Source organism: Crocuta crocuta, unplaced genomic scaffold, assembly GCF_008692635.1.
Source record: "Crocuta crocuta isolate KB4526 unplaced genomic scaffold, BGI_CrCroc_1.0 scaffold394, whole genome shotgun sequence".
Classification (NCBI taxonomy): Eukaryota; Metazoa; Chordata; class Mammalia; order Carnivora; family Hyaenidae; genus Crocuta; species Crocuta crocuta.
Genome location: NW_027531920.1, coordinates 267326 through 290423, shown reverse-complemented (window position 1 = coordinate 290423; position 23098 = coordinate 267326). Strand labels below are relative to the sequence as shown.

At 42.1% G+C, this 23098-nt stretch overlaps 1 protein-coding gene across 1 annotated transcript in view; it reads right to left on the bottom strand.

Moving 5' to 3' along the window:
• IGBP1 (immunoglobulin binding protein 1) overlaps positions 1-22921 on the bottom strand; it is a 23950-nt gene extending 1029 nt beyond the window's left edge. Inside the window, exons 1-5 of the mRNA XM_077774982.1 lie at positions 22548-22921; positions 21851-22163; positions 13771-13947; positions 11678-11757; positions 10880-10992 (exon numbers count right to left, since the gene is read on the bottom strand). Coding sequence (XP_077631108.1) covers positions 10880-10992; positions 11678-11757; positions 13771-13947; positions 21851-22163; positions 22548-22738 — 874 coding nt within the window. The 5' untranslated portion in view covers positions 22739-22921. The remainder of the gene's footprint in view (positions 1-10879; positions 10993-11677; positions 11758-13770; positions 13948-21850; positions 22164-22547) is intronic.
• Positions 22922-23098: the final 177 nt, after the last annotated feature.

Sequence of the window (23098 nt, the reverse complement as noted above, 5' to 3'; positions counted from 1 at the left end):
TTGGGAATCTGATGTCTTCCAATCTGATCTCTTGTGTGTGTATTTTTTGAAACAATTTTTACTGTAAAATAAAAGATACTGGAAATCACACACAAAAAAATATATAACTTAAGTTTTAATGAGGAGGTTATACCTTTGTAGCCTCCACTTGGACCAAGAAATAGAACTTCTAGGGGCGCCTGGGTGGCTCATTTGGTTAAGCGTCCAACTTCAGCTCAGGTCATGATCTCACAGTTCGTGAGTTTGAGCCCCGTGCCGGGCTCTGTGCTGTGTTGACAGCTCAGAGCCTGGAGCCTGCTTCAGATTCTGTATCTCCCTCTCTCTCTCTCTGCCCCTCCCCTGCTCATTCTCTCTCTCCTCTCAAAAACAAAAACATTAAAAAACATTAAAAAAAAGCAAAGAAATAGAGCTTCTGTACCTATCCAAAAGCTTCTTCAGGAGCATCTTCCAAATCAGAATGCTCCCCTTCTCCTCCCAAAAGGTAACCACTAAACCAACTTTTACAGTAATAACTTCCTGGCGTTTATTATAGTTTTATTACCCAAGTCTGATTCCCTAGACGCCAGAGTTGTCTATTTGTACATTTTTGTGCTCAATGATTTTTAGTACAGAGTTGTGAAACCTTCACCACCGATAAATGATTTCCTTTACCCCAAAAAGATCCCTTGTGCCCACATACTGTTGATTCCCTTTCCTTCCTGCCCCTTAGCCCCTGGCTGCAAGCAATCTACCTTCTGTCCCTATAGATGTGCCTATTCTGGAAATTTCATATAAATGGAGTCAAACAATATATGGTGTTTGTGTCTGACTTCTTTCACTTAGCATCGTGTTTTTAAGGTTAGTCTTGCTCATTTAAACACGTTTTCAGATCGGGGCACCTGGGTGGCTCAGTCGGTTAAGCATCTGACTTTGGCTTAGGTCGTGATCTCACACAGTTTGTGAGTTCAAGCCCCGCGTCGGGCTCTGTGCTGACAACTCAGAGCTTGGAGCCTGCTTCAGATTCTGTGTCTCCCTTTCTTTCTGCCCCTCCCCCGCTCACACTCTTTCTCTCAGAAATAAAAAATAAAAACATTAAAAAATATACAGACAAAAAAATTACCAAGTTTTGAGGTCTTGTTAATCTACAGTTTCCAACCCCATCCTTTTCTTTCCTTCCAAATTATCTATTGAAGAAACTGGGGCATCTGACCTGTATAGTTTCCCCAAATCTGGATTTTGCTGACTGTGTAGTTGTGCTGCAGTCCAACAGGGTCTTCCGTATTTCTGTACATTGGCAAGTGGATACAGAGGCTTGATCTGACTCAGGGCTGAGCCCTTCTGCATGACTCCAGCTGGTGCTGTGCTCCCTCACCAGGTGGCTCATAACATATATGTCTCATGTGTTGTGATGTTGGCAACTGATGCTTCATGCCTGGATTCACTGATTTTCTGGAGGTTTCAAAAAGTTGATGCTCCTCATTTTAACATTACTCTTTTATTAACTAGAATGCTTTTTTGAAGAGAGGCTTCCTCTCATCTCCTACTATTTAGTTACTCAAGGGGGGAAAAAAACAATGTAAATGCTTGATTCTTTCACTTTGTATACCACTTGTCAAGGTAATCAATCAATGGTTCCTTATCATCCTCTAAAATTGAACAATTTCTATTTTCAAATATAATTGCAACTCATGGATTTAAATATATACATGTTTAAGTAGGCTTTATGCCCAGCGCGGAGCCCAAGGTGGGGTTTGAACTCACGTTCCTGAGATCATGACCTGAGCTGAGATCAAGAGTTGAATGCTTAACTGACTGAGCCACTGAGGTGCCCCAACATATTTGATGGGTTTTAACCCACGACAATGATTTCTTTAAAAATATGTAAATAAGCTTTTAATAGAATAGTTTTATATTTACAGAAAATTTGAGAAGATAGCATGGAATTCCTATGTATCTGTACCCAATTTCCCCTATGATTAGCATCCTACACTACTTTTTCCCTGAGGCTTTTTTTTTTTTAATGTTTTATTTATTTCTGAGAGAGAGACAGAGAGACAGCGTGAGCAGGGGAGGGTCAGAGAGAGAGGGAGATACAGAATCTGAAACAGGCTCCGGGCTCTGAGCTGGCTGTCAGCACAGAGCCCGACGCAGGGCTCGAACCCACGAACCATGAGATCATGACCTGAGCCGAAGTCTTAACCGACTGAGCCACCCAGGCGACCCTCGCTGAGGTTTTATCTAATGTCCTTTTTTCGTCCCAGGATCCCACCCAGAGCGCCACATTATATTTAGTCCTCTGTCTCTTTAGTCTCATTTGTGACAATTTCTCAGATATTCCTTGTTTTTGAGGACCTGAGCAGTTGTGATGAGTGCTCATCAGATATTTTTCAGAATGTCCCTCAATTTAGGAGTACCTGATGTTTTTCTCCTAATTAGACTGCGGTTATAGGGTTTGGAAAAGAATATCATAAAGGCTGAAATGTCCTTCTCATCACATCAAATCTCGGCTACACAACCATCAACATGACTTCTCACTGATGATGTTAATCAACCTGGATCATCCGACTAAGACAGTGTTTGTGAGGTTCCTAACTGTGAAGTTTTTCCCCCTCCCCTTCCACACTGTGGTCTTTGGAAGTCACTAAACAGCCCACAACTGAGAGGGAGAGGGAGTTATGCTCCATGTCCTTGAGACGGGAGTATATATGCAAATTATTTAGCATTTTTCTGTCTCTTCTCCTCCATTTATGTCATCATTTATTTCTATCACTGTAGACTCATGGAGAGTTATACATGTTTTTGGTAATCTAATACTGTTATTTTCCTGCTCAAATTCTTCCAGTTTTGGTCAGCAAGAGTTCTTTCAGCTGGCCCTTGTGTCCATTAACATACTTAGATTGTTTTGTTTTTTGAGTCCTTTATTTTCTAGTACTAAAAGATGCTCTGGGGTCATCTTGTTTATTCTCTGTCCCAGCCTAGAAGAAGCCATTTCTCTAATGGGTTCTGGTTTTTAGAGAAGGATATGAGAAACCCAAATGTGTGCTCTGGATGTGCTCGTTGCTACTAACAACAGTTTGAAGCCAAACTGTCTCTGGACAATGGAAACTTTCAAACTGGCTTCTGAGTCCTTTTGATATGACCCTAGTTGTCTTTGAAAATGTCTTCCCTATCTTGTTTTTAAAGAATGTATGTATGTATGCATGTGTATATGCATTTTGGGGGGGGGGGGAAGGAAGAGAGGGAGAGAAATTCCCAAGCAGGTTCCCCGCCATCGGCACAGAGCCTGAACTCACGAACCATGAGATCACAACCTGAGCCGGTATCAAGAGTCGGACAATTAACCGACTGAGCAACCCAGATGGCCCTCTTTATATTTCTAACAAGATGTTTCCAGCTCATCTTGTAAATTTCCTACCCTAGACTTGGAATTAGCTATTTCTCTAAGATATCCTGGTTTCTTTNCTGTGTGTGTGTGTTTACTTTTAAATAAAATTTCAGCACCTTATTTCTAACTTAAACTTTTTTGAATTACATCTGTTTTCTTCCACACTAAAAGTGTTACTTCTCAAAGAAAGATGATAGAATTAGACTATCATAATTACTCATTTATAGTATTTCACACAGTCTCAGAATAACACTAATGCTGTCACACCAATATAATTGCTGAGAACAGTTCATTCTTTTTTGCATATGCTTTCCCCAATTCTCCATTTTAAAAAATAGCTGTACTGTATCTACATTTTCTGAACACCGAACATATAAACATTACATACTCTAGTGTCTCCCTTTTAATCTCTATTTAGTCTTGGTTCTACAAGTAACTAGTGCTCACCACCAGTACTTAGTTGAAGTCTTTCTCATCATTTTGGCTGTCTGAAACTCATTCTCTAGTAAATTCCTTAGGAAGGGATCCTAGGAACAGTATTTCCTGAGCTCCTCTATGTTCATAAACGTCTATACTCTTTATACCTAGCAGTTTTACCAGATATAGTGTCCTTGGCTCCTAGTCCTCCCCTTGAGTATCTCAAATACTGCAGTTTATTCTGGCATAAAAGCATTGGTGTCACAAGAGTTGGAAAGTGACCTTTCTTTCCTTTAAAATCATCTGCTGGTTTTGCTGAAATGTCTAAGGCATTTTTCCCTCTTTTTTCAAAGTCTAGTAATGTTATTAGAACCTGTCTTGTCAGTCTCAGGTACACGTGTGCTTTATCAAATTGTATCTTTTTTTTAATGCCAGGAAAGTTTCCTAAACATTAGCTTTTCGCATTTATTCTTTCTCCTTGCTTTGGTTGATTATCCTATTATCCATTAGCCTGGTCTTGTTTGCTATCTTTAACACTAGTCACTTTCCCCACACCCCCTTTCCTGTTTATCTTTGTGTTTTTTTTTTTTTTAATGTAAAACATTTTTTTTTACCTTAGAAATGCATTTTCTGGTATGTTCACCCATTCTGGCTTGCTTCCGGTCTAGCTTTCACTTCTGAAATAATTCTTCTCCCAAGTTGTCACGGCATTTCTGTGTTTTATGAATCCTGCTTTATATTGTTCTCCTATGTCTTATACAGTTTTCCTAATGCTAGCCAACTAATTTTCAAACAGTATGTATTTTTTAACAGTAAAAATATTAATTTTTAAAAACGGCACAGATTTTAGATTTGTTGTTTTTTTGAGTGTGTCTTTCTGGAGCGCTTCTGATTCCCCTTCCCCCTCCCACCTTTATAGTAATTTTGTGTGAGATCTGACCTTGGTAAATTTTGTGTTCAATTTTTTTTTACAGCTTTGAGATAGATTTCACATGCCATAAACTTCACTGATTTAAAGTGTCCAGTTCAGTTGTTTAACACAGCGCTAAAGTCCTAGCATCAGCCATCAGACAACAAAAGGAAATAAAAGGCATCAGAATTGGCAAAGAGGAAGTCAACCTTTCACTTTTTGCAGACGACATGATACAGTACATAGAAAACCCGACAGACTCCACCAGAAGCCTACTNGGGCATTAAGGAATCTACTCCTGAAATCACTGGTGCACTATATGCTAACTAACTTGGATGTAAATTAAGAAGGAAAAAAACCAACTATATTCTAAAAATATTTGAAGACATCCTAGGTATGTTGTTATTGATTGATAATTTAATTCCACTGTGGTCAGGGAACATATTTAGTGTGATCTCAATCCTTGAAACTTACTGAGACTTATTTGATGGCCCAGAATATCATCTCTCTTGATGAATGTACCACGCACACTTGAAAAAACGATGTGTTTTGCAATTGTTGGATATATTGTTCTATAAATGTAAAACAGGTTAAGGTGGCTGCTAGTGTCGTCCAGATCATCTACGTCCTTACCGATTTCCTGTCTAGTAATTCTTTCAATTAGTGAAAGAGAAGTATTAAAATCTCCAACTATGAGTGAGGTTTGTCTATTTCTCTATTTTCATCTGTCAATTTTTAATTCTTGTAATTTAAAGCCTGTTATTAGACATGAAGATGTTTATTACTGCTAGACCTTCCTGATAAATTTCCCCTTTTATTGGTATGAAATGCCCTTATTTACATCCAGTACCACCTTTTGTCTTGAAGTCTAATTTATCTGACTTTATTATAGCTACTACAGCTTTCTTTTGCTTATTGTCAGCACGGTATATTCTTTTTCATCTTTTCACTTTTATCCAATCTGTGCCTTTACATTTAAAATGCATCTCTTGGGGCACCTGGGTGGCTCAGTTGGTTGAACGTCTGACTACTGATTTTGGCTCAGGTCATGATATCACGGTTTGTGAGGTCAAGCCCCATGTCGAGCTCTGTGCTGACAGTGCAGAGCTTGCTTGGGATTCTGTCTCCCTCTCTCTCTGCCCCTCCACATGTGCTCACTCTTGCTTTCTCAAAAGAAATAAACATTTAATAAAATACAATGCATCTCTTGTAGACAGTGTGTAGCTGAATCTGAAATCAATCTCTGATTTCTAATTTGGAGGTTTATTCCATTTAAATTTAGAATAATTACTGATATGATTGGAATGGGATTTACTATTCTGCTACTGGTTTTCTGTTCACCACTTCTGGGTTTCTTTTGTTTCTCTAGTCGTTCTTTTTTGCTTTCTTCTAATTTATCCATTGACTTTATAACTTTGTCTATTTACATTATTTTTAAAAATAGACAATACACAGTTTTGCCATATACCTCCTGCCCCCACAGAGGCATAGCTTCCCCTACTATCAACATCCTGCACCAGGGTGGAACATTTGTTACAATCAGCAAGTCTAGACTGACACATCCGTGTATCATCCAAAGTCCACGGTTTACATTAGAGTTCATTCTTGGTTTTGTACATTCTATGGGTTTGGAAAAATGTATACAATGGCATGTATACATTAGTCTCCTTGCCCTCCTTGCTCTGTGCTCCACCTACTCATCCCTTCTCCTCTAACTCCCAGCAAACACTGATCCTTTTACTGTCTCTCCAGTTTTGCCTTTTCCAGAAAGTCATATAGTTGGAATCAGATGGCATGTAGCCTTTTCAGACCAGCTTCTTTCACTTAGTAATCTATATTTAAGTTTTTCCATATCTTTTCTATGTCTTGATAAGCTCTCTTTTTTTTTTTTCTTTAAAGCAATGAATACTATTCTATTGTCTGGATGTACCACATGTTATCCTTTCAAGCTACCGAGAACATCTTGGTTGCTTCCAAGTTTTGGCCATTATGAATAAAGCTGCCATAACCACTGTGTGCAGGGTTTTATGTAGACCTAAATTTTCAACTTATTGGGGTAAATACCAAGGAGCAGGATTGCTGGATCGTCTGGTAAGAGTATGCTTAAGTTTTTTAAGCAATGGTCTTCCCAGGTGGCTGTACCACTTGGCATCCTCATTTGCATTGAGTGAGTCCCTGCTGTTCCCATGGGTATGTTCCCCATGTCAGCTTTTGGTGTTCTGGATTTTGGCCATTCTTCTACGGGGTGTAGTGGTATCACTGTTGTTTTAATTTGCAATTCCTTAATGACATATGATGTTGAGCTTCTTTTCATATACTTATTTGCCCTCTGTAGATCTTCTCTGGTGAGGTGTCTATTCAGGTCTTCTCCCTATTTTTTAATTGGGTATTTGTTTCTGTTTTGTTGAGTTTTAAGAATTCTTTGTATGTTTTGGAGAAGAGTCTTTTATCAGATTTGTCTTTTGCAACTATTTTCTGCCAGTCTGTGGCTTGTCTTCTCATTCTCCAGATGCATTATTTTTTAAGTGGTTGCTCTAGGTAATACAATATTCCTTCCTAACTTTCCAGTCTCCTTGGAGTTAATACCAAACCATGTCAGAGGCAGCCTCAAAGATGAACCTTGACTATCTCAGCCTTCTGGTATTCATGCTTTTCTGTAGTCCCCTCCCACACTACGTGGCCCACAGTATATGGCAGAAGTCATGGTATGTCACTTCCAAAGCCAGGTTCAAAAAGATACTGAGGCTTCTGTCCTGGTCATTCTCATTCAGATCATTTGCTTTGGGGACAGGAAGCTCTTAGCTGTGAGCAACCTCGGAGAAAGACCCACAAGGGGACGCCTCCTGCCAAGGGCCACATGAATGATGAGTCCATGAGTGTGAAGCAGATCCTCCAGCCTCAGTCAAGCATTCAGAAGACTGCATAGCTTAGGTGTCATCTGACACCCTGACTGCAACCTCAAGAGATCCAAAGCCAGAATCACCCAGTAAAGTTGATGCTGGATTCCTCACTCTCAGAAAATATGTGAGACGACAAATGTTTATTATTTTAAGTTGCTAAATTTTTGCAGTAACTTGTTACACAGCAATAGATAATATGTACCACTTCACATAAAACAGAAGAATCTCACACAACAAGGTCCCATTTACTCTGTCCTTTTTGCTATAGCCATCATATGTATTCCATCTACATACAGTATAATCCCCACAGGACGGTATTATAATTTTTGCCTTGAGAAAGCCTTTTTTTGAAAAGCCCTTTTGAAAAGTGGGGAGGGAGATAGTCCTTTGTATTTACCCACATAATTACCATTTCTGCTGTACCTTATTCCTTGAATATCCAAGTTTCCATCTGGTATCATTCCCTTTAGCCTAAAGAACTTCCTTCAGAAGCTCTCACAATGTCAGTTTCGTGGTGAAGAATTCCTTCAGCTTTATCTGAAAATGCCTTAATTATGCCTTCATTTTTATGTATATTTTCACTGGGTATAAAATTCTGGAGTGACAGGTTTTCTTCCTCCCCCAAAACTTTACAGATGTTGCTCCACTGTCTCCGGCTCCCACGGTTTCTAATGGGAAGTCAGAAACAACTCGTGTCGTTGTTCTTCTAAATGTAATATGTACTTTATCCCTGGCTGCTTTCAAGATTTTCTCTTTTTGTTTGGTTTTCAGCAGTTTGACAATGATGTGCCTATGTGTGGCTTTCTTTGTATTTAACTTGCTTGGGGCTTGATAAGATTTCTGAATCTGTAAATTTGTGTTTCACTGACTTAGGAAACATTTTAGCCATCATTTCTTCAAAAAATTTTTTTCTGGCCCCTTTTCTTCTCTCTTCTTGCCTATCTTTAAGCTTACCCAATGGCTTGTAAACTTCAGATATTGTATTTTTCAGCTTCAGAATTTGTGTGTACGTCCCACTTCTCTACTGAGATTTCTATTTGTTTCTTCTTCTTCTTTTTTTTGAGCATGAAAATAAAATCTTTTAGTTATTACCCACCAATAAGAGAAAGTTAGGTTTACAGTTTTAGCTCTTGACACAAAGTGAACTAGAAGGCCAATCTACATCCACTGGATACAACTAACGGACCAACTTTTTAAAGTTCAGGCTATCTTGAAAGCTTGCAACATACTCGATATCACTGCATTCTCTAGCAACAGAATATCAGCAATGGCTGACACAAAGTAGAACTTGTGAAGTGTTTTTGATTGGAGGTGTTTCTATATGTTGCTAAAAATCGAGAGGATTATCAACATGTTACATGTCCAGGAACAAGTTAGAATACTTGAAAGTCTAACTACAATGATTTAGGAGTGTGTATGCTGCAAACTCAAGAGGGCTCAAGAGTCCATATGGGCGACATTAATACTTGCTACTGGGTAGCAGGTACATTTGTAAATATAAACTTTGTGGATAGGGGCGCCTGGGTGGCTTAGTCGGTTAAGCGTCCGACTTTTACTTAGGTCATGATCTCGCGGTTCGTGGGTTCGAGCCCCGCGTCGGGCTCTGTGCTGACTGCCAGCTCGGAGCCTGGAGCCTGTTTCAGAGTCTGTGACTCCCTCTCTCTCTGACCCTGCCCCTGCTCCCGCTGTTTCTCTCTCTCCCTCTCTCCCTCCTAGAAATAAATAAAACATTAAAAAAATTTAAAAAAAAACTTTGTGGATAATAGACATTATCCACTAAAATTTCTTATCTTTTCACTTATTACAAAGCATATTTCCCTCTCTGTCCTTGAGCATGTAAATAAACTGCTTTAAAGTCCCTGTCTGCTAATTTCAACATCTGTGTCATCTGGGGTTGGTCTCCACTGACTGCTTTTCCTCTTGAGTATAAGTCCCATTTTCCTGGTTTTCCCTCTGTATAGTATAGTATAGTAGTTTAGAATTAAATCCCAGACTTTGTGAATGCTATGTTGTAGAGACTCTGAGTTCTGGTTCATTTCAGCAGGCAGTTCATTTGTCTAGAACCAAAATTCCAAATTCTATTTCCTCTGCACCGGGCAGCAGCTGAACCCTCCATTGTTATTTAAGCCCTATCTAGGGTGCTTGGAGTCTATCCTGAGCACACATAGCTTAGGTGTCAGCCTGACATTTGGCCAAGGTTTATACAGAGAATAAGGGCTCCTCCTCTATGGTTCTGTCCTTCATGGGATATCATCTTATTTTTCTCCTTTATGGGATATCGTCTCATTTTTTCAGTTGCTATGGTCATCTGGAACTCATTTTTCTCGTTCCTCAACCAGTACGGCTGTAAGTGTCTATCCAAGTTTCACCTACCCCCACATTTCAGCAACTTCAGACTGCCAATGGGTGAGAAGATGTAAAAAACAGGAAACCCTTTGAAATGACCACTCTTCTCTTCTCTGTGATATAGTGGAAACAGCACTGGAACTGGGAGTTTTAAGCCTGAAATCAAACCCTAGCCTGGCCACTTTATAGCTATGTTGAGTTTGGGTACATCAGTTCTCAGACACCATTTCCTCACCCTAAAGTGGGGATAGGCGTGTTTGCTCCATAGGATTGTTAGGAGGATCAAATGAGATAAGGAAACAGACTCAGAGGGGCTAGATGATGTCCTATCTACTAAGCGGCAGGAGTAATTAGTTACCCCAGGTCTGGCCATACTTCTTCTAATAAACCATGTTGCTTCCATCTTTATAGGGACCCCAACCTCTCCCTTCCAATGATGCCTCCAAGTATGTACCATCATCTAATTACTGAGTTGGACACCAAGAAAACAGTAAGTCAAAGTCCCTGTCCTCCAGAAATTCCAAGCACCATTCCCTTCTTCTAAGTGTTGACTACTCTCCAGTCATTCTCTAGTTCCTTCAGGTAGCATTTTTATTTTCTTCAGTTTGTAATTATTATCTTTGGGGGATACTGGCCTGATAGAACCTACTCCGCCATTACCAGAAGCGGAAATGCTGTCCATGAATTTTTGGTTTTGCTGCCTAGCTGCTCAGTCTGTTTTTATGCCACGACACCTAGAAAGATTCTAGAATCATGCAGCTGCTCCCTACATCCTCCCCAAATCATCTATTTATCTTAATAATAAAGAAAATAAAGTAGTGCCTAGAATCTTTGTCCAGATTCCTTCTGCTCCTAAAGGGCAACAGTACTTGGTCTGAATTTAACTGCTAGGAAGTAAGGGACCAATAACAGTATAACTGCTTTTCTCGTACCCATTCATACCTGGTGTTCTCTCGGCTATGCCCTGATCTGGTAATGCTCCGTATTTCCGATGCTGATCATACCAGTCATTCACCGTCATCGATGCCAGACTTGGATAACCAGCTCCAAATACTCTGCAAGAATCACACTGCATTTAGAAAACTAAACATGCACAGCACTATTAAAAAGCCTCTTCTCTTTAGTGACAAAGGCTGCATCTGTTTCATCCTGGCTCCCCTGCCCAGCTATCTTCTGAGGAGCTGTGTAAGCTGGAGGATATGTAACAAGAGACATCCAGGAAGGGGCTGTATAGTCAAGAGCTTTCATGAGATGATAAATAGCTCAGGATCATTGCCTAGAAAGCAATCCCAGAGGCCAGTGTCCCACAAAGCAGATGCTTTGTATTTACAGCTGGTGGGTCTAAAAGGTACACAGAGGAAAGGAGACTTTCCTGTCACCCAATGGAAGAGCATCTTCTTTCGAGAACTCAGAATTAAATCTGAAACAGGCAAATACATCCTTTTGAGAATTGTAGCTGAAGGTAATGGGAAACAACTGAAGTGTACAATTCTCTACTAGATCCCTTTCTTCTTTGTTTTATTTTTGTGGGCTTTCCTTTGAGCCCATTTTTAAGCTTGAGTTTGAGTGAAATGTCTGATGAAGACAGACATATAGAAAATATTAGAGGTAACATCCCATTGATGAAAGAACAGCCACCACAGATGAGGACATGGCCTGTTAACAATGTCCGTTCTGTCTGTTACTGAACCATAAAAGCAGGGTGCCTGCAAAGGCAACCCATTTTTTAATACTACCTACTTGGCTTGGGCCATGTTCCGAGTGAGAACGAAGGGTTTCATTGGAGGCCTGTCTTGACGAGGTGAGTAAGAAGTTGATGCCTGGAAAGGAAATTCATTATCAGAAATGCATTTGCCATTCTGCCTACCCCATGATATAGGCTCTTAAGTCTTCAGATGACTGAAAAGCCCTGGATTCAAATGGTGCCCACTCCCTATTTGTCAGTCTCTAAGATGCAACAGCAGAATACTAATGGTGGAGGCTGCTTAGCTCCTTGAGGAGGCCTGAGTACCTTGCTGAAAAGAGGGGAAGAGAAAGTTCTCCGAGAAATCATCTCGCCAAAAGTATAAACATCAGTTGGCTTTAAAATATTCCCCTCTAAAGAAGGAGATTCCAAAGGCTTTTTCCATGTTCCAGATAAATCCCTTGAGCTGATTTTGAAGTCCCTTTCCTCAGCCTGGCCTTCAGTGCTAAAGTTGAATGATTAAGACCCTTTCCAATATAACTAGTCAATAACTGCCAGGTTTTTAGAAGACAGTGTTCCTAAATGCAAGGGGGAAAGAATGTGTTAGTAACTTTCATATAGTGGCATATGACAAGGTTTCAGGGAATCTCAGCTGTCCTGAGCATACTGAAACAAAGTATGGTCAGAGAAAAGGTGTTCACTTAGGTCTACATCCATCACTTCCAGAGCTGATCCAAACACCAAATAAGAGAGTGTTTAGGGGCGCCTGGGTGGCTCAGTTGGTTAGGCATCCGACTTCGGCTCAGGTCATGATCTCGCAGTTGGTTGTTTCGAGCCCCATGTTGGGCTCTATGCTGACAGCTCAGAGCCTGGAGCCTGCTTTGGATTCTGTGTCTCCCTCTCTCTCTGCCCCTCCCCTGCTCATGCTCTGTCTCTCTTTCAAAAATAAATAAATGTCTTGAGAGAGAGAGAGAGAGAGAGAGAGAGAGAGAGAGAATGTTTAACAACAGCAACAACAGCAAAGAATGGGGCAGGCAAGGATCCAGTAGAGGCCAGCCTCAAAACGCTCGAAAACCACTCATCTAGAGACGCTCAAGGGGCCTCCTGGCCTTAGAATATTGTTTTTCTTTATTTAAAGATTTTATTTTCTTTCATTAAGTTTATTTTTTAAAATAGTTCTTGTTAAGTTGGTTTCCATATAACAGCCAGTGCTCACAAACTGAGGACAGATGGTGGTGGGGGAGAGAGGAAGGGAGGAGGGCACTTGTGGGGATGAGCACTGGGTGTTATATGGAATACTGTTTATTTCTGATCCTTTAACACGAGGAACTACGTTGATGTTGATGTTACCAGGAGGCATAAGCTCCTGGGCTAATAACTGGTACAAATCCAATTAGGAAGAGGTTTCTCTGAGAACCGAAATAAATGCTTGCAACTAGCTGATACATTCAACTCAAGCCATGTTTGTATCTTGAACCGAAAAGTAGGTGGCAGTGGAGCCTAATCTTTTGAAACGGCGGCTCCAAAACAGGGTGATGATCTTCAAAGACGGCCAAATCTGTGTTACACCAGGTTTTCTTGATCAGCACACCCAGCATTCCGTGCATGGAAATGTCCTCCTACTTGGGAGATCTAAGGGTGTGAGAGCGCATCATTGTCTAAGTTAAATTTGGATTCCTTCTCAAACCTAAATATATTCCTGATCTTTCCTTTGATCTTCTTCTTCCTACTCTTTTCTCTTTTCCCTCTGGTGCCACTTTCCTTCTCCATTCCCATTCCATTCCTCTTCCTGTTTGTTTATTACAGTCAAGCACAGATTTTTTTAGAGGCCCACCTCCCTTTGCATTCCTTCGGCAGTCGTGACCTCTCACAGCCAAAACCAATTTTTACTTCAGAGAAGTCTCTCTCTCTCTGTGGCATGTCACACAATTATAAACGGCTAGAAGTGTTTTACAGGTTAGGAAGCCCTGGGGAACAACATCGTAAGCTCCAGAGAAGGCTAGTGAAGCTTCAGCCTTCCTCCACTAATCTTAAGAAGAACAATGCTTTTATGAAGACTTAAAAGGATTTTAATTTGGTTACTCTCCTGTATAACGTTCATCTCTCTGAAAGTAGCTTTTTGAGCTATCTGGGCAGCAACCAGGCTTACCTCTTTTAAGGAGTCTTTTTCTCTCAGGATCTTCATCTCCTGGTCAATGCTCTCAATCTCTTCTAAGCTGATACCAATCCACCTTCGAAGGTGAAGGAGGTAATATTCACGAACACGCTCATCATCTGCTTGACCACTTTCCACAGCAGATTTCATTGCAGACAACCTATGCTCCACCTCCTTCTTCTGCTTGTATCTGTTCCACAGAAAAGCATTACCCATGAACTCAAAAATAGAGTGGTATTCCTTCAAAGGAGGCCACAATAAGAGTTTACCTTTGCTGACGACCAGGCAGGGAGTATGCCGGTTTCCAGTTTGGCAAAAATACAGATTCTCTACCCCAGAACTCACCACCAGGGCAGTTCCCTCAAGACTGCAGGGTAAGGAACGGATGAGTAGGGGCTGAGAACCACATTCTAAAGGCAGAAAAATACAGAAATAACCTGATCTGAGCAACTCCTCCCCTCATCTTTCCAGATGCAAGCTCAAGGCTTACTAGGGTGGATACTTAGCATCACACAAGGTCCACTTGGGAAGTACAACTTCAAAGAGTCACAGACTCTTAGGGGTTATTTAATTGTCACTGATGCAGGAATTCCTTGGGAAACAGCCTAAAGAAATTGGTCATCTCTTCTTTTTTTCTGGGCAAAACAATCCCAGCTCTTCTGCCTCATCCTTTTGCTAAGGGAATCATATGGTGTGAACCAAGGAAATACTCTATTGTATTTTTCTCAAGTACAAGGTTCTATACTAAGTGCTTTTATTTATACTATCACATTTTTAAAAAAGCTTTACGCTCAACATGGGGCTGAAAATCACCGTCTGACCCAGCCAGGTGCCTCCCTGACTCATCCTAATATAAAGACTCACAACCATCCTGCTTGCCTTTTTCAGGATGCATTCTAACAGGTCATCTATCATTCACCTGAAAGATATTTACTGAGTACCTATTGTGTGACAGGCACTCTTCTCAGCACTGGATACACAGCAGTGTATACAAGAAAGTCCTTGCTCTTCAGAAGCTTTTGTTCTAATGGAAGCAGACAAAAAGAGATGATGAGCTGGGCTGTGATAAGTGCCACAAAATGACAGCAAAAAGCAAGCTACGGCAGACAGAATGATGGCACAGAGGTAGAAGTGCTATTATATACACGGTGATCAGGAAGAGGTGACATTTGAGCAAAGACTTCAATAAGGAAGCAAGCCATGCAAATATCTGAGAGAGTGTNAGAGCCTAGCTTGACATGTTTGCAAAACAGAAAGGAGGCCACTGTGGCTGGCGTGAAGTGAAGAAGAAGATAGTAAATGAGGTAAAAGAGATGGCCAGGACCACAATTTGTAGAACCCGGTGTGCTCTAAACCCCAAACATCAAATACCAGGATATTTTGAGATAGGAACACACGACATGANGCAGGGAAATTAATTAAGAGGATGTTGCTACAATTTAGATGAGAGACAGTGACTTGAAACAGGGAGGTGGAGAGACATGGATGCATTTAAATTAGAAAACAGATTTATTGGATATGAGGACTTGAGAGAGGAGAGTAAAGGAAAAGAATCAGGAGTTCTTAACCTGAGGTCCATGGACAGAGTTTGAGAGGAGGAGGTCCTTGAATTCCCTGAAATTTAATACAGAATTCTACTTTTTTNAAGAAGTGGGGCAGTTTCTATATTACAAATAACTGTCACAGCAGCAGCATCGGCAGCCTCTGAGCAAAACAGCACAAAGGTCAATTCGTAGTTCATGAATGCTATTACAGACATCGCTTGAAAACATTTCATTCTGGTCCCAATCCTACCCCCACCCTTTTTCCTGGATGTACCTACATCAGGAAAAAAACATACCAGGGCCTTAGAATGTATACAATCCAGGGTAAATTCTGGGTCAGTTTACTGGTCCTCTGAGTAAGGTTCTTGTGCTTCCTTTCCCATTCTCTGCATGCACTGTCACTGTGCTCTCTGGCTTCTTCTTCACTTCCTCACTCCTCTGACTTCTCTCCTTGTCATCTTTGAAACTTCTAGCTCTTCCACTCCTGCTTTTTTGGTCAGTGTTTTTAACACCTCTTTGCCTTAGTTAAAAGAACCCTTTCTTTTTCTTCTTCTTTTTCTTTAAAGTAGGCTTCATGCCCAGTGTGGTGCCCAATGTGGGGCTTGAACTCACGACCCTGAGATTGAGACCTGAGCTGAGATCAAGAGTCGGATGCTTAACCGACTGAGCCACCCAGATGTCCCAAGAACCCTTTCTTCCTGTGAGAGCGTATCTGGAACTCCGTAAGTAATAAACAGATAAAAACCCACCCTAGTTAAATCAGAGGAGGGCTCCCAACATCCCTCCTTACCCGGGCACTGTGGTGGAATCTTACAGCTCCGAGGTACAGATTGAAAATCACCATCCTAGACCTTCACCACTGTTCTAGGTTTCCTATGGCGAGCCATTACATGGAAACACTCCCTACCGCACCACCCATCACCCTTCTGACTCTGGGCCACTTTCCCCGCACCCTTTTTCTGTTCTCAGGCTGCTGCGGAGAGCTCACGAATTACAGATTTGTGTCAAACGAGTCAACGACAAATTCAAATGATCAAACTTTGGCCGAGCAGTCACTCTTGCCCAGTTGTTTTGGTTCATCTTTTGTGGATTCCATGCCACCATCACAGTTGCCAAATGCCCAGCCAATGGCCATCAATTTCCCTCTTTCCCTTAAAATCTCCATAGTTTCACCTTTCCTCCTTCCCTCGTCTTTAAGGAGCTAATGCTGTTTTTACAAGGGCAATGTCTTTACCGTTCTACTTTTGCTATGAAACCTGTCCCTACCCACATTTTCCCAGGCCTCACGCTATCAATCAATCCTGGGATCAGCAGTTACAATTTTTCACTCTACTGGTGCCTTTCCCCTATCCTAGAAACACCTTCCCTCAATCCACAGTCTATACTTTACAGTGACCACGCTTCTCGTTTCTGTGCCTTGCTGGAATGAGCACAAGAACTGGGAATTTGAGGATCTGCGTTTAAATCCTCACCTGAACGCTTATGAGGTAACTCTGTACAAGTAAATTCTCATACCCCATTTCCGTATCTCTAAAATGGAGATAATAAGCTGCGTTTCCTGGGGTGGTTAATAGAATCAAATGGAACAATACACATGAAAGTACTTCGTAAGCAGCACCAGAATACAGATACTGTTAGAGGATGGGGAAATGGGAGGCAGGAGGGGCTAGATGATGCCCCACTTATTAAGTGGAGGAAATCAGATTGGTCACTCCAAGTCCACGCTTTCTGTGCAATACCCTATTGCTTCTGTTTTTCTTACGACTACTGTAACTGTTCTATGATCGGCTTGTTGTCTCGGGCTCTAGGGACACAGTGACACAATTATGATACTAGAGATACAATTAGTCAGGATCTCTGACCTTTAGGAGTTCCAAGTTTACAGAATGACAGTTACACTGTGATAAGTAACAAAAACTAAGTGCTATAGTGTCTGGGAGGGAAGCTTGGGGGGGAGAAGCTTCAAAGAGTACTTAACATTTGCTCTCTCTCTCTTTCCCAGGCTTCTATAAGCACTTCTATCTATACTTTGCTGAGTGTCTTACCTCTGAATGCTCTTTCCTGTCTCTTTCTTCTCCCTTAACTTGCCCCAAGGTTTTATCCTTGGCTCTTTTCCCCTCTCTGCGTGTTTTTCCTTGGTAAACTATCCATACCCACCAAAGCTCCTAAGGTTTTAGCACCGGCCACCAAACAGTCTCCTCCAAGTTTTAGTTACACTGCCCTCTGTCTATGGACACGGCTACCCAGCCGGCACTTCTGAATCTAAGTTCAGTGAATCTGACACTAGACCCATCCATTACTTACATAGCTCCTACTTCTCTATTTCTGTCACCAGAATGGAGATGCAGATATACAGCCAGACTCTTACTTACTGTCAAAGGTGAGAATCGGCGGAGAGGATATGTGAAGAAACAGGTTTTGAGAGAGAGAGAGAGGATACAACATTTAGGTGTTGTATGCAGGATGGCCTCAGTATGTAAAGAGGGAGGATTTACAGAAAATAAACAAGGATCTCAAAAATGTGTTTTCTAATCCTAGAAATGCTTCCTGCAAAACGAATGTCTTTGATAGCTGTCACTTCATTTTTATCTCTTCTTCCCAGCTGAAATACTATTATAACGTGTCAGTTTGTCTTTCTGCCTCTCGCGGACCTTTCAGGATTCTATACACACATCACTTCCCTGTGCAGACCTCCGACCACAGTACCCTTGGCTTCTGCCCAACTAGAACTTTCTACGTTCCTTGTACATACCTCAAACCACCCTGCGCCTTGGGCTTCTGCTCATGTTGTTCCCCCTGCTTGTCAACAATAAACACTTCTTGAGCACCTCCTCTAAGCCAGGCCCTGTGCTAGGCATACCACACTGAACAAGAGAGAAACGGCTCCTGCCCTCAAGGAGTACACATTCTAGAGCAGGGGAGAAAGACAAAGCCCAGGAAGACAGAAAAATGAAGAGCGTTTCATGCGAGGAGAACAGGTACAAAGACTGTAGCAGGAAGGGGCTGGGCCTGTGCAAAGAACCAAAAGAAAAGGCAAAACTGGGGCTGGAACCTAGCGGACACGGGAAGAGAACCAGGCGCCAGACCGTGCAGGGCCTCGTAGTCAGTGGTTTGGCTACTTCAGGGGAAGTGCTAGTGGCCTACACTAAGGTAGGACAGTGGAGACCCCAAAAAACAGAAGGACTGAAGATTCGTTTCGTAGCTAGAACTGGCAGGTCTGGCTGGTGGACGGGACGTAGAGATTCAGAAGGGAGGAACTGAAGCTAGCTCCTAGGTGAATGGTGGTACACTGAATGAGATGAAGACCTGGGTGTGGGGGCACACTGGGAGTTGAAAAGCCAAGGGTTCAACTTAGGCCATGTTAGGTCTGAGATGTCTGGGAGTCTGAAGGTCAGGAAAGATCTGGGCTCATGACATAAATGTGGCAGCCATCAGCATAAGGATACCCTCGTTATCTTGTTTGGTAGACATTTTTAAGAAATGTTCAAAGACCAAGCTTTCTAGCCAAAGAAATGCAAATAAAAACAATGAGATACCTTTTCTGGTTTTCCCAATTGGATTTTCTAAGTGTTACCGTGCAAGCCCAGTGTGGTGGGGCATATTCTAAAACTTGGTTACTGTAGAAAACAATGTTGCCACCATCAAGTCTTAAAATATTCAAACCCTTTGATCTACTCACTGGTCCTTCTAGAAATCTATCTTAATGAAACCCTGACAGATGCAGTTAGAGATGTCAGTTCAAAACGCTACTTACAAGAGCAAAACCGAATAAAAACAACACCCCCCCCAACCTATACATAGTCTAAGTATTTGACAATAAAAGATTAGCTTAAATCACTGTGGCACAACTATAGGATGGAATATTATGCAACCATTAAACATCATGGTTTCAAAAGACACGGGGAAACGCTCACAATATGTTAGGTTTGAAAAGGATAAACAAAACTATATATACAGTATTATTCCACATTTATTAGCTAAAATAACTATATATCTGGAAGCAAATATATCAGGAAGTTAACAAAGATCATTTCTGAGTGCCAGGATTAAGGCCTTTTTGTTTTTTTTAAATTCAAAAATATTGCTTTTCCAATTTTCTACAATCAGTATCATTTCTTTGACATTCAGGAAAATCTGTAATTGCCATTTTTAACCAGAATTCAAGGCTCATCGCAAATGCATTACATTCTGAAACTTCATCCTCATCCCTCCAACCAGACGTGCTCACTCCTTGGTCTTTCTCTGCAACACCGTAGCTCTATGGCATTTATAGTCCTTTTTTGGGGGTATAGTATAACTATCTGGATACTGAACTCATTGGTTAAACTATCTGTCACATGCCAATGGGCTGCCCCCACCTTCTTACAAAAGACATGATGCTGAATTCCACTTCCTATCAGTTTGTCCCATTTCCTCAAACATTATTATTCACTGTCACTAACCCCAAACTATACCACCTGATTAATTATTTACTAGCTTTATAGTCTGTCTCCTCCACCAAAATAAAAGCTTCATGAGGCCACTGACTTCATCTGGTTCTCCATTACCTAGAACAGTTCCTGGCGCTCAAGGAAGGCTCAATACATATTTGCCAAATGAATGAATCGATTTTCAGCTTTCTAGACCAGGCCTCTCTGAGCTACATGCTACCAGATACCTCTATCTGGAGGTATCCTAAACACCTTCAATGGCTCAATACCGAATTTGTACACTCCCCTGTCCCCTGATTTGTTCTTCCTCCTCTATACCGCATCTTAATGAGTTCCACAAGCCATCCACCTATGACACAAACGTGGACATCTTCCTTGTGTTGCCTCCATCTACCGCACCTCCCAGAACTAACTGATCACCAAGTTCTCTGCCGATTCAACCCTTCTAAATAAATCTATCCCATCTCTTCTGCCATTGCTGCTGTGAGGCCTCATCACTTGTGACCTAACTGGATCTAATATTCTCCCTCACACTGCTTCCTAACTGCTCCCAGTGTATGCTAGTTAAAATGCAAATACAACCATGCTGCTCTTTAAAAAAAAAAAAAAACAAAACCCAAAAAACCTTCCGTGACTCCCAATCACCAACCGAATTTAGGTTCTTTAGCATGGCCTACTGGTAAGTGACATTTACAGACTAGTGACTATGTGCCAGACACTGTGCTAGCTGTTTTATGTGCTCTTATTTATGTTTCTTAACATTAACATTATGTTTCTTGGTACAATTATTACTTTTACATGGTTTCACATGAGGAACCCTGAGGCTCAGACAGGTTATATAAGTTACCCAATGTCCAATGGCTTACAGGTAAAGCTGGGTCTCAAACCCCGCTCTCTGACTCCACAACCAGTACTCAGCTACAAAGACATAACAATAGCTGACTTTGAATACTTACTGTATCAGACATTATGCTAAGTGCTTTTTGTGTATTTCTCTTTTCATCTTCAAAACTACCTTATGAAGAAAGACCTGTTACTGTCCAATTTTGCAGCTGGGGAAATTAAGGCACCAAATGATTAAGCAACTTACCCCAAGCGAGAGTGATTAAATGGTGGAAGTGAGATTCAAACCCCTCCCCACGTCCTTAGCAGCGGGGCTGTTCCTTCACCCTCTTCACACCCCAAGTCTCCTTGGTCTGGACCCCACAACATTCTTCAGCATGATTCCTTCCCGTTCTCCCTCACCCCCTTCATGTTCTAGCATCGCCTGATTGCTTACAGTGGTTCCCCACACACATCCCCAACCCAGCACTGTGCTCTTTTATGCCCCTGTAGCTTGACTAACACTATTACCTCTGCTGGCTAATGGCCTCCTTTCCTCTTTCTGTAGATGACACTCCTATCCGTCCTTAAACAACTCATAACAGGAGTCACCTCTTCTAGGGAGCCTTCCCTCTCTTCTGCTCCTTCTTTGGCTAGGTGCCTCTCCTCTGCTCTCACAGTACCTGTGCATTTCTCCATCACATCCTTTTATATTGCTACTGTTTCTATGCCTCTTTTCCTCCCCACACTGTATACTCCTCCAAGGTGGAGACCACTCATACTCCTACAAACACACTCAGTTTGTACCCCCAGTGCCTAGCATAGATCCTAGCCACTGTGAGCACTCGTCAAATGTTTTTTTTACACGAAACTGAGAGTAAGCAACTTCTTCAAGGTCACATGACGAAGCTGTGCTAGGACTAACACTAGCTCAGGATGTTACACACCTGAGCCACTACTCAGACCAGAACTTCTCACTCAGTGGACTGTAATTGTAGCTACGAGGCACTGTGCCCTGCATAGATATTTACCTGCCTGTGCCATATGAATACTGCTATGCTGTGACGTGGGATAAGATTGGGAGACGCTATGCTAAAGTATGTTCTTCTGCTGGCAACCATAGGGTAGCAGAGGTCTGACAGTTAGGTATGGCCATCTCAGCAAACGCAGAATCTTCTTGAAAACCATACGAGAANGGAGATAACATTCATGAACACACTTATCATCTCTTTGACCACTTTCCACAACAGATTTCAGAGCAGACAACCTATGTTCCACCTCCTTCTTCTGCTTGTATCTCTCTATTTTAGCCTGTCTTTTAGATGCCACGGCAACGAGGCTAGGACAGGCCATGGAGGAACTAGCAGTATTATTATCAGTTGAGTTGTTCTTGGTTTTGGGCAGCTCAAACTCTGCCACATGATAGTATTGGCACTGAGTTAAGTAGTTTAAAAAGTGTTCTCGAGCCCACTGCAAATGATCTAGACGCTTGCTGGGGTTGACTTGTTTCATGGCGAGCGCTCCTTGAAATGCTGGCACCATCAGGTACTTCAGGTCGGTGGAAGCAATCTCTTCCAAATCTTCATTTTGGCTGGAAAGAGCAAAGATGAGGCTGTGAAGCCTGGATGGACAATCACACTGCAGCCCTTGCTGCCTGCGTGAGGGGAAGGCTGCAGGGGGTGTGAGAAGGACAAGGCCGAAGGAACAGTGGCCAGTTTTCTTGAATGCAAGTGGCTGACCGCCCACACCTGATGCCTTTGAAGAGAGTCAACACTAGGGAGCAGAGTCGTGGGATATCAACTATCTCGAAGACAGGGGGGGAACGTAAACAAGGTACACAAGATCGGAGTGCGAGGTGGGAATGAAACGTTCCTAGTCCTTTTTAAAGGGGTCTCCTCTACCCAGACTCAATGACTCCACCCTTGGGAAGCATTATTACCTCCGTTCTTAGCCATTATTACCCTGTTCCCCGTACCTGAACAAGTCGAGCTGCGCTACCATTTCAGCAGCCTTCTTAAGGAGGTCTAGTGCCTTGAACACCTTATCTTGGATTATGCGGGAACCGGTGGGCTCAGTCGCTACTTCCACTTCGTCCAGAAGCTGCTTGCTGGTTTCGAACAGCTCGGGGAGCCGTGGCAGCAGTAACTCGTCTTCAGCTGTTGCCATCTTGGGGAAGGGAGGAACGCGCAAGACCTCACTTCCGGGGTCAAAGGCAATCTTGGAAAAGGAGAATTCGGCGAGCGTGAACGAAACCGGAAAGAGCACCGTATTGGTTCAGTCGCTTCATTGTTACCAAAGCGTCAAACAGACCTTCCGGAAGCCGCTGGTCGCAGTCACTGCCCACGGGTGCCATGGGCTTATTTTTCCAGGCTGCTGCCTATCGGCAAGTAGCAGACATCTGCTAAAAACAAGCAAACAAAGCCCAGCCCTGGGTGCCGTTTTACGGTTTGCTCCTCGCCGACTCCAGGCCGGGATGTTCCGTGGGTTCTGTGCTCAGGCGCGGCGGGACGAGGCTGAATTCACTGC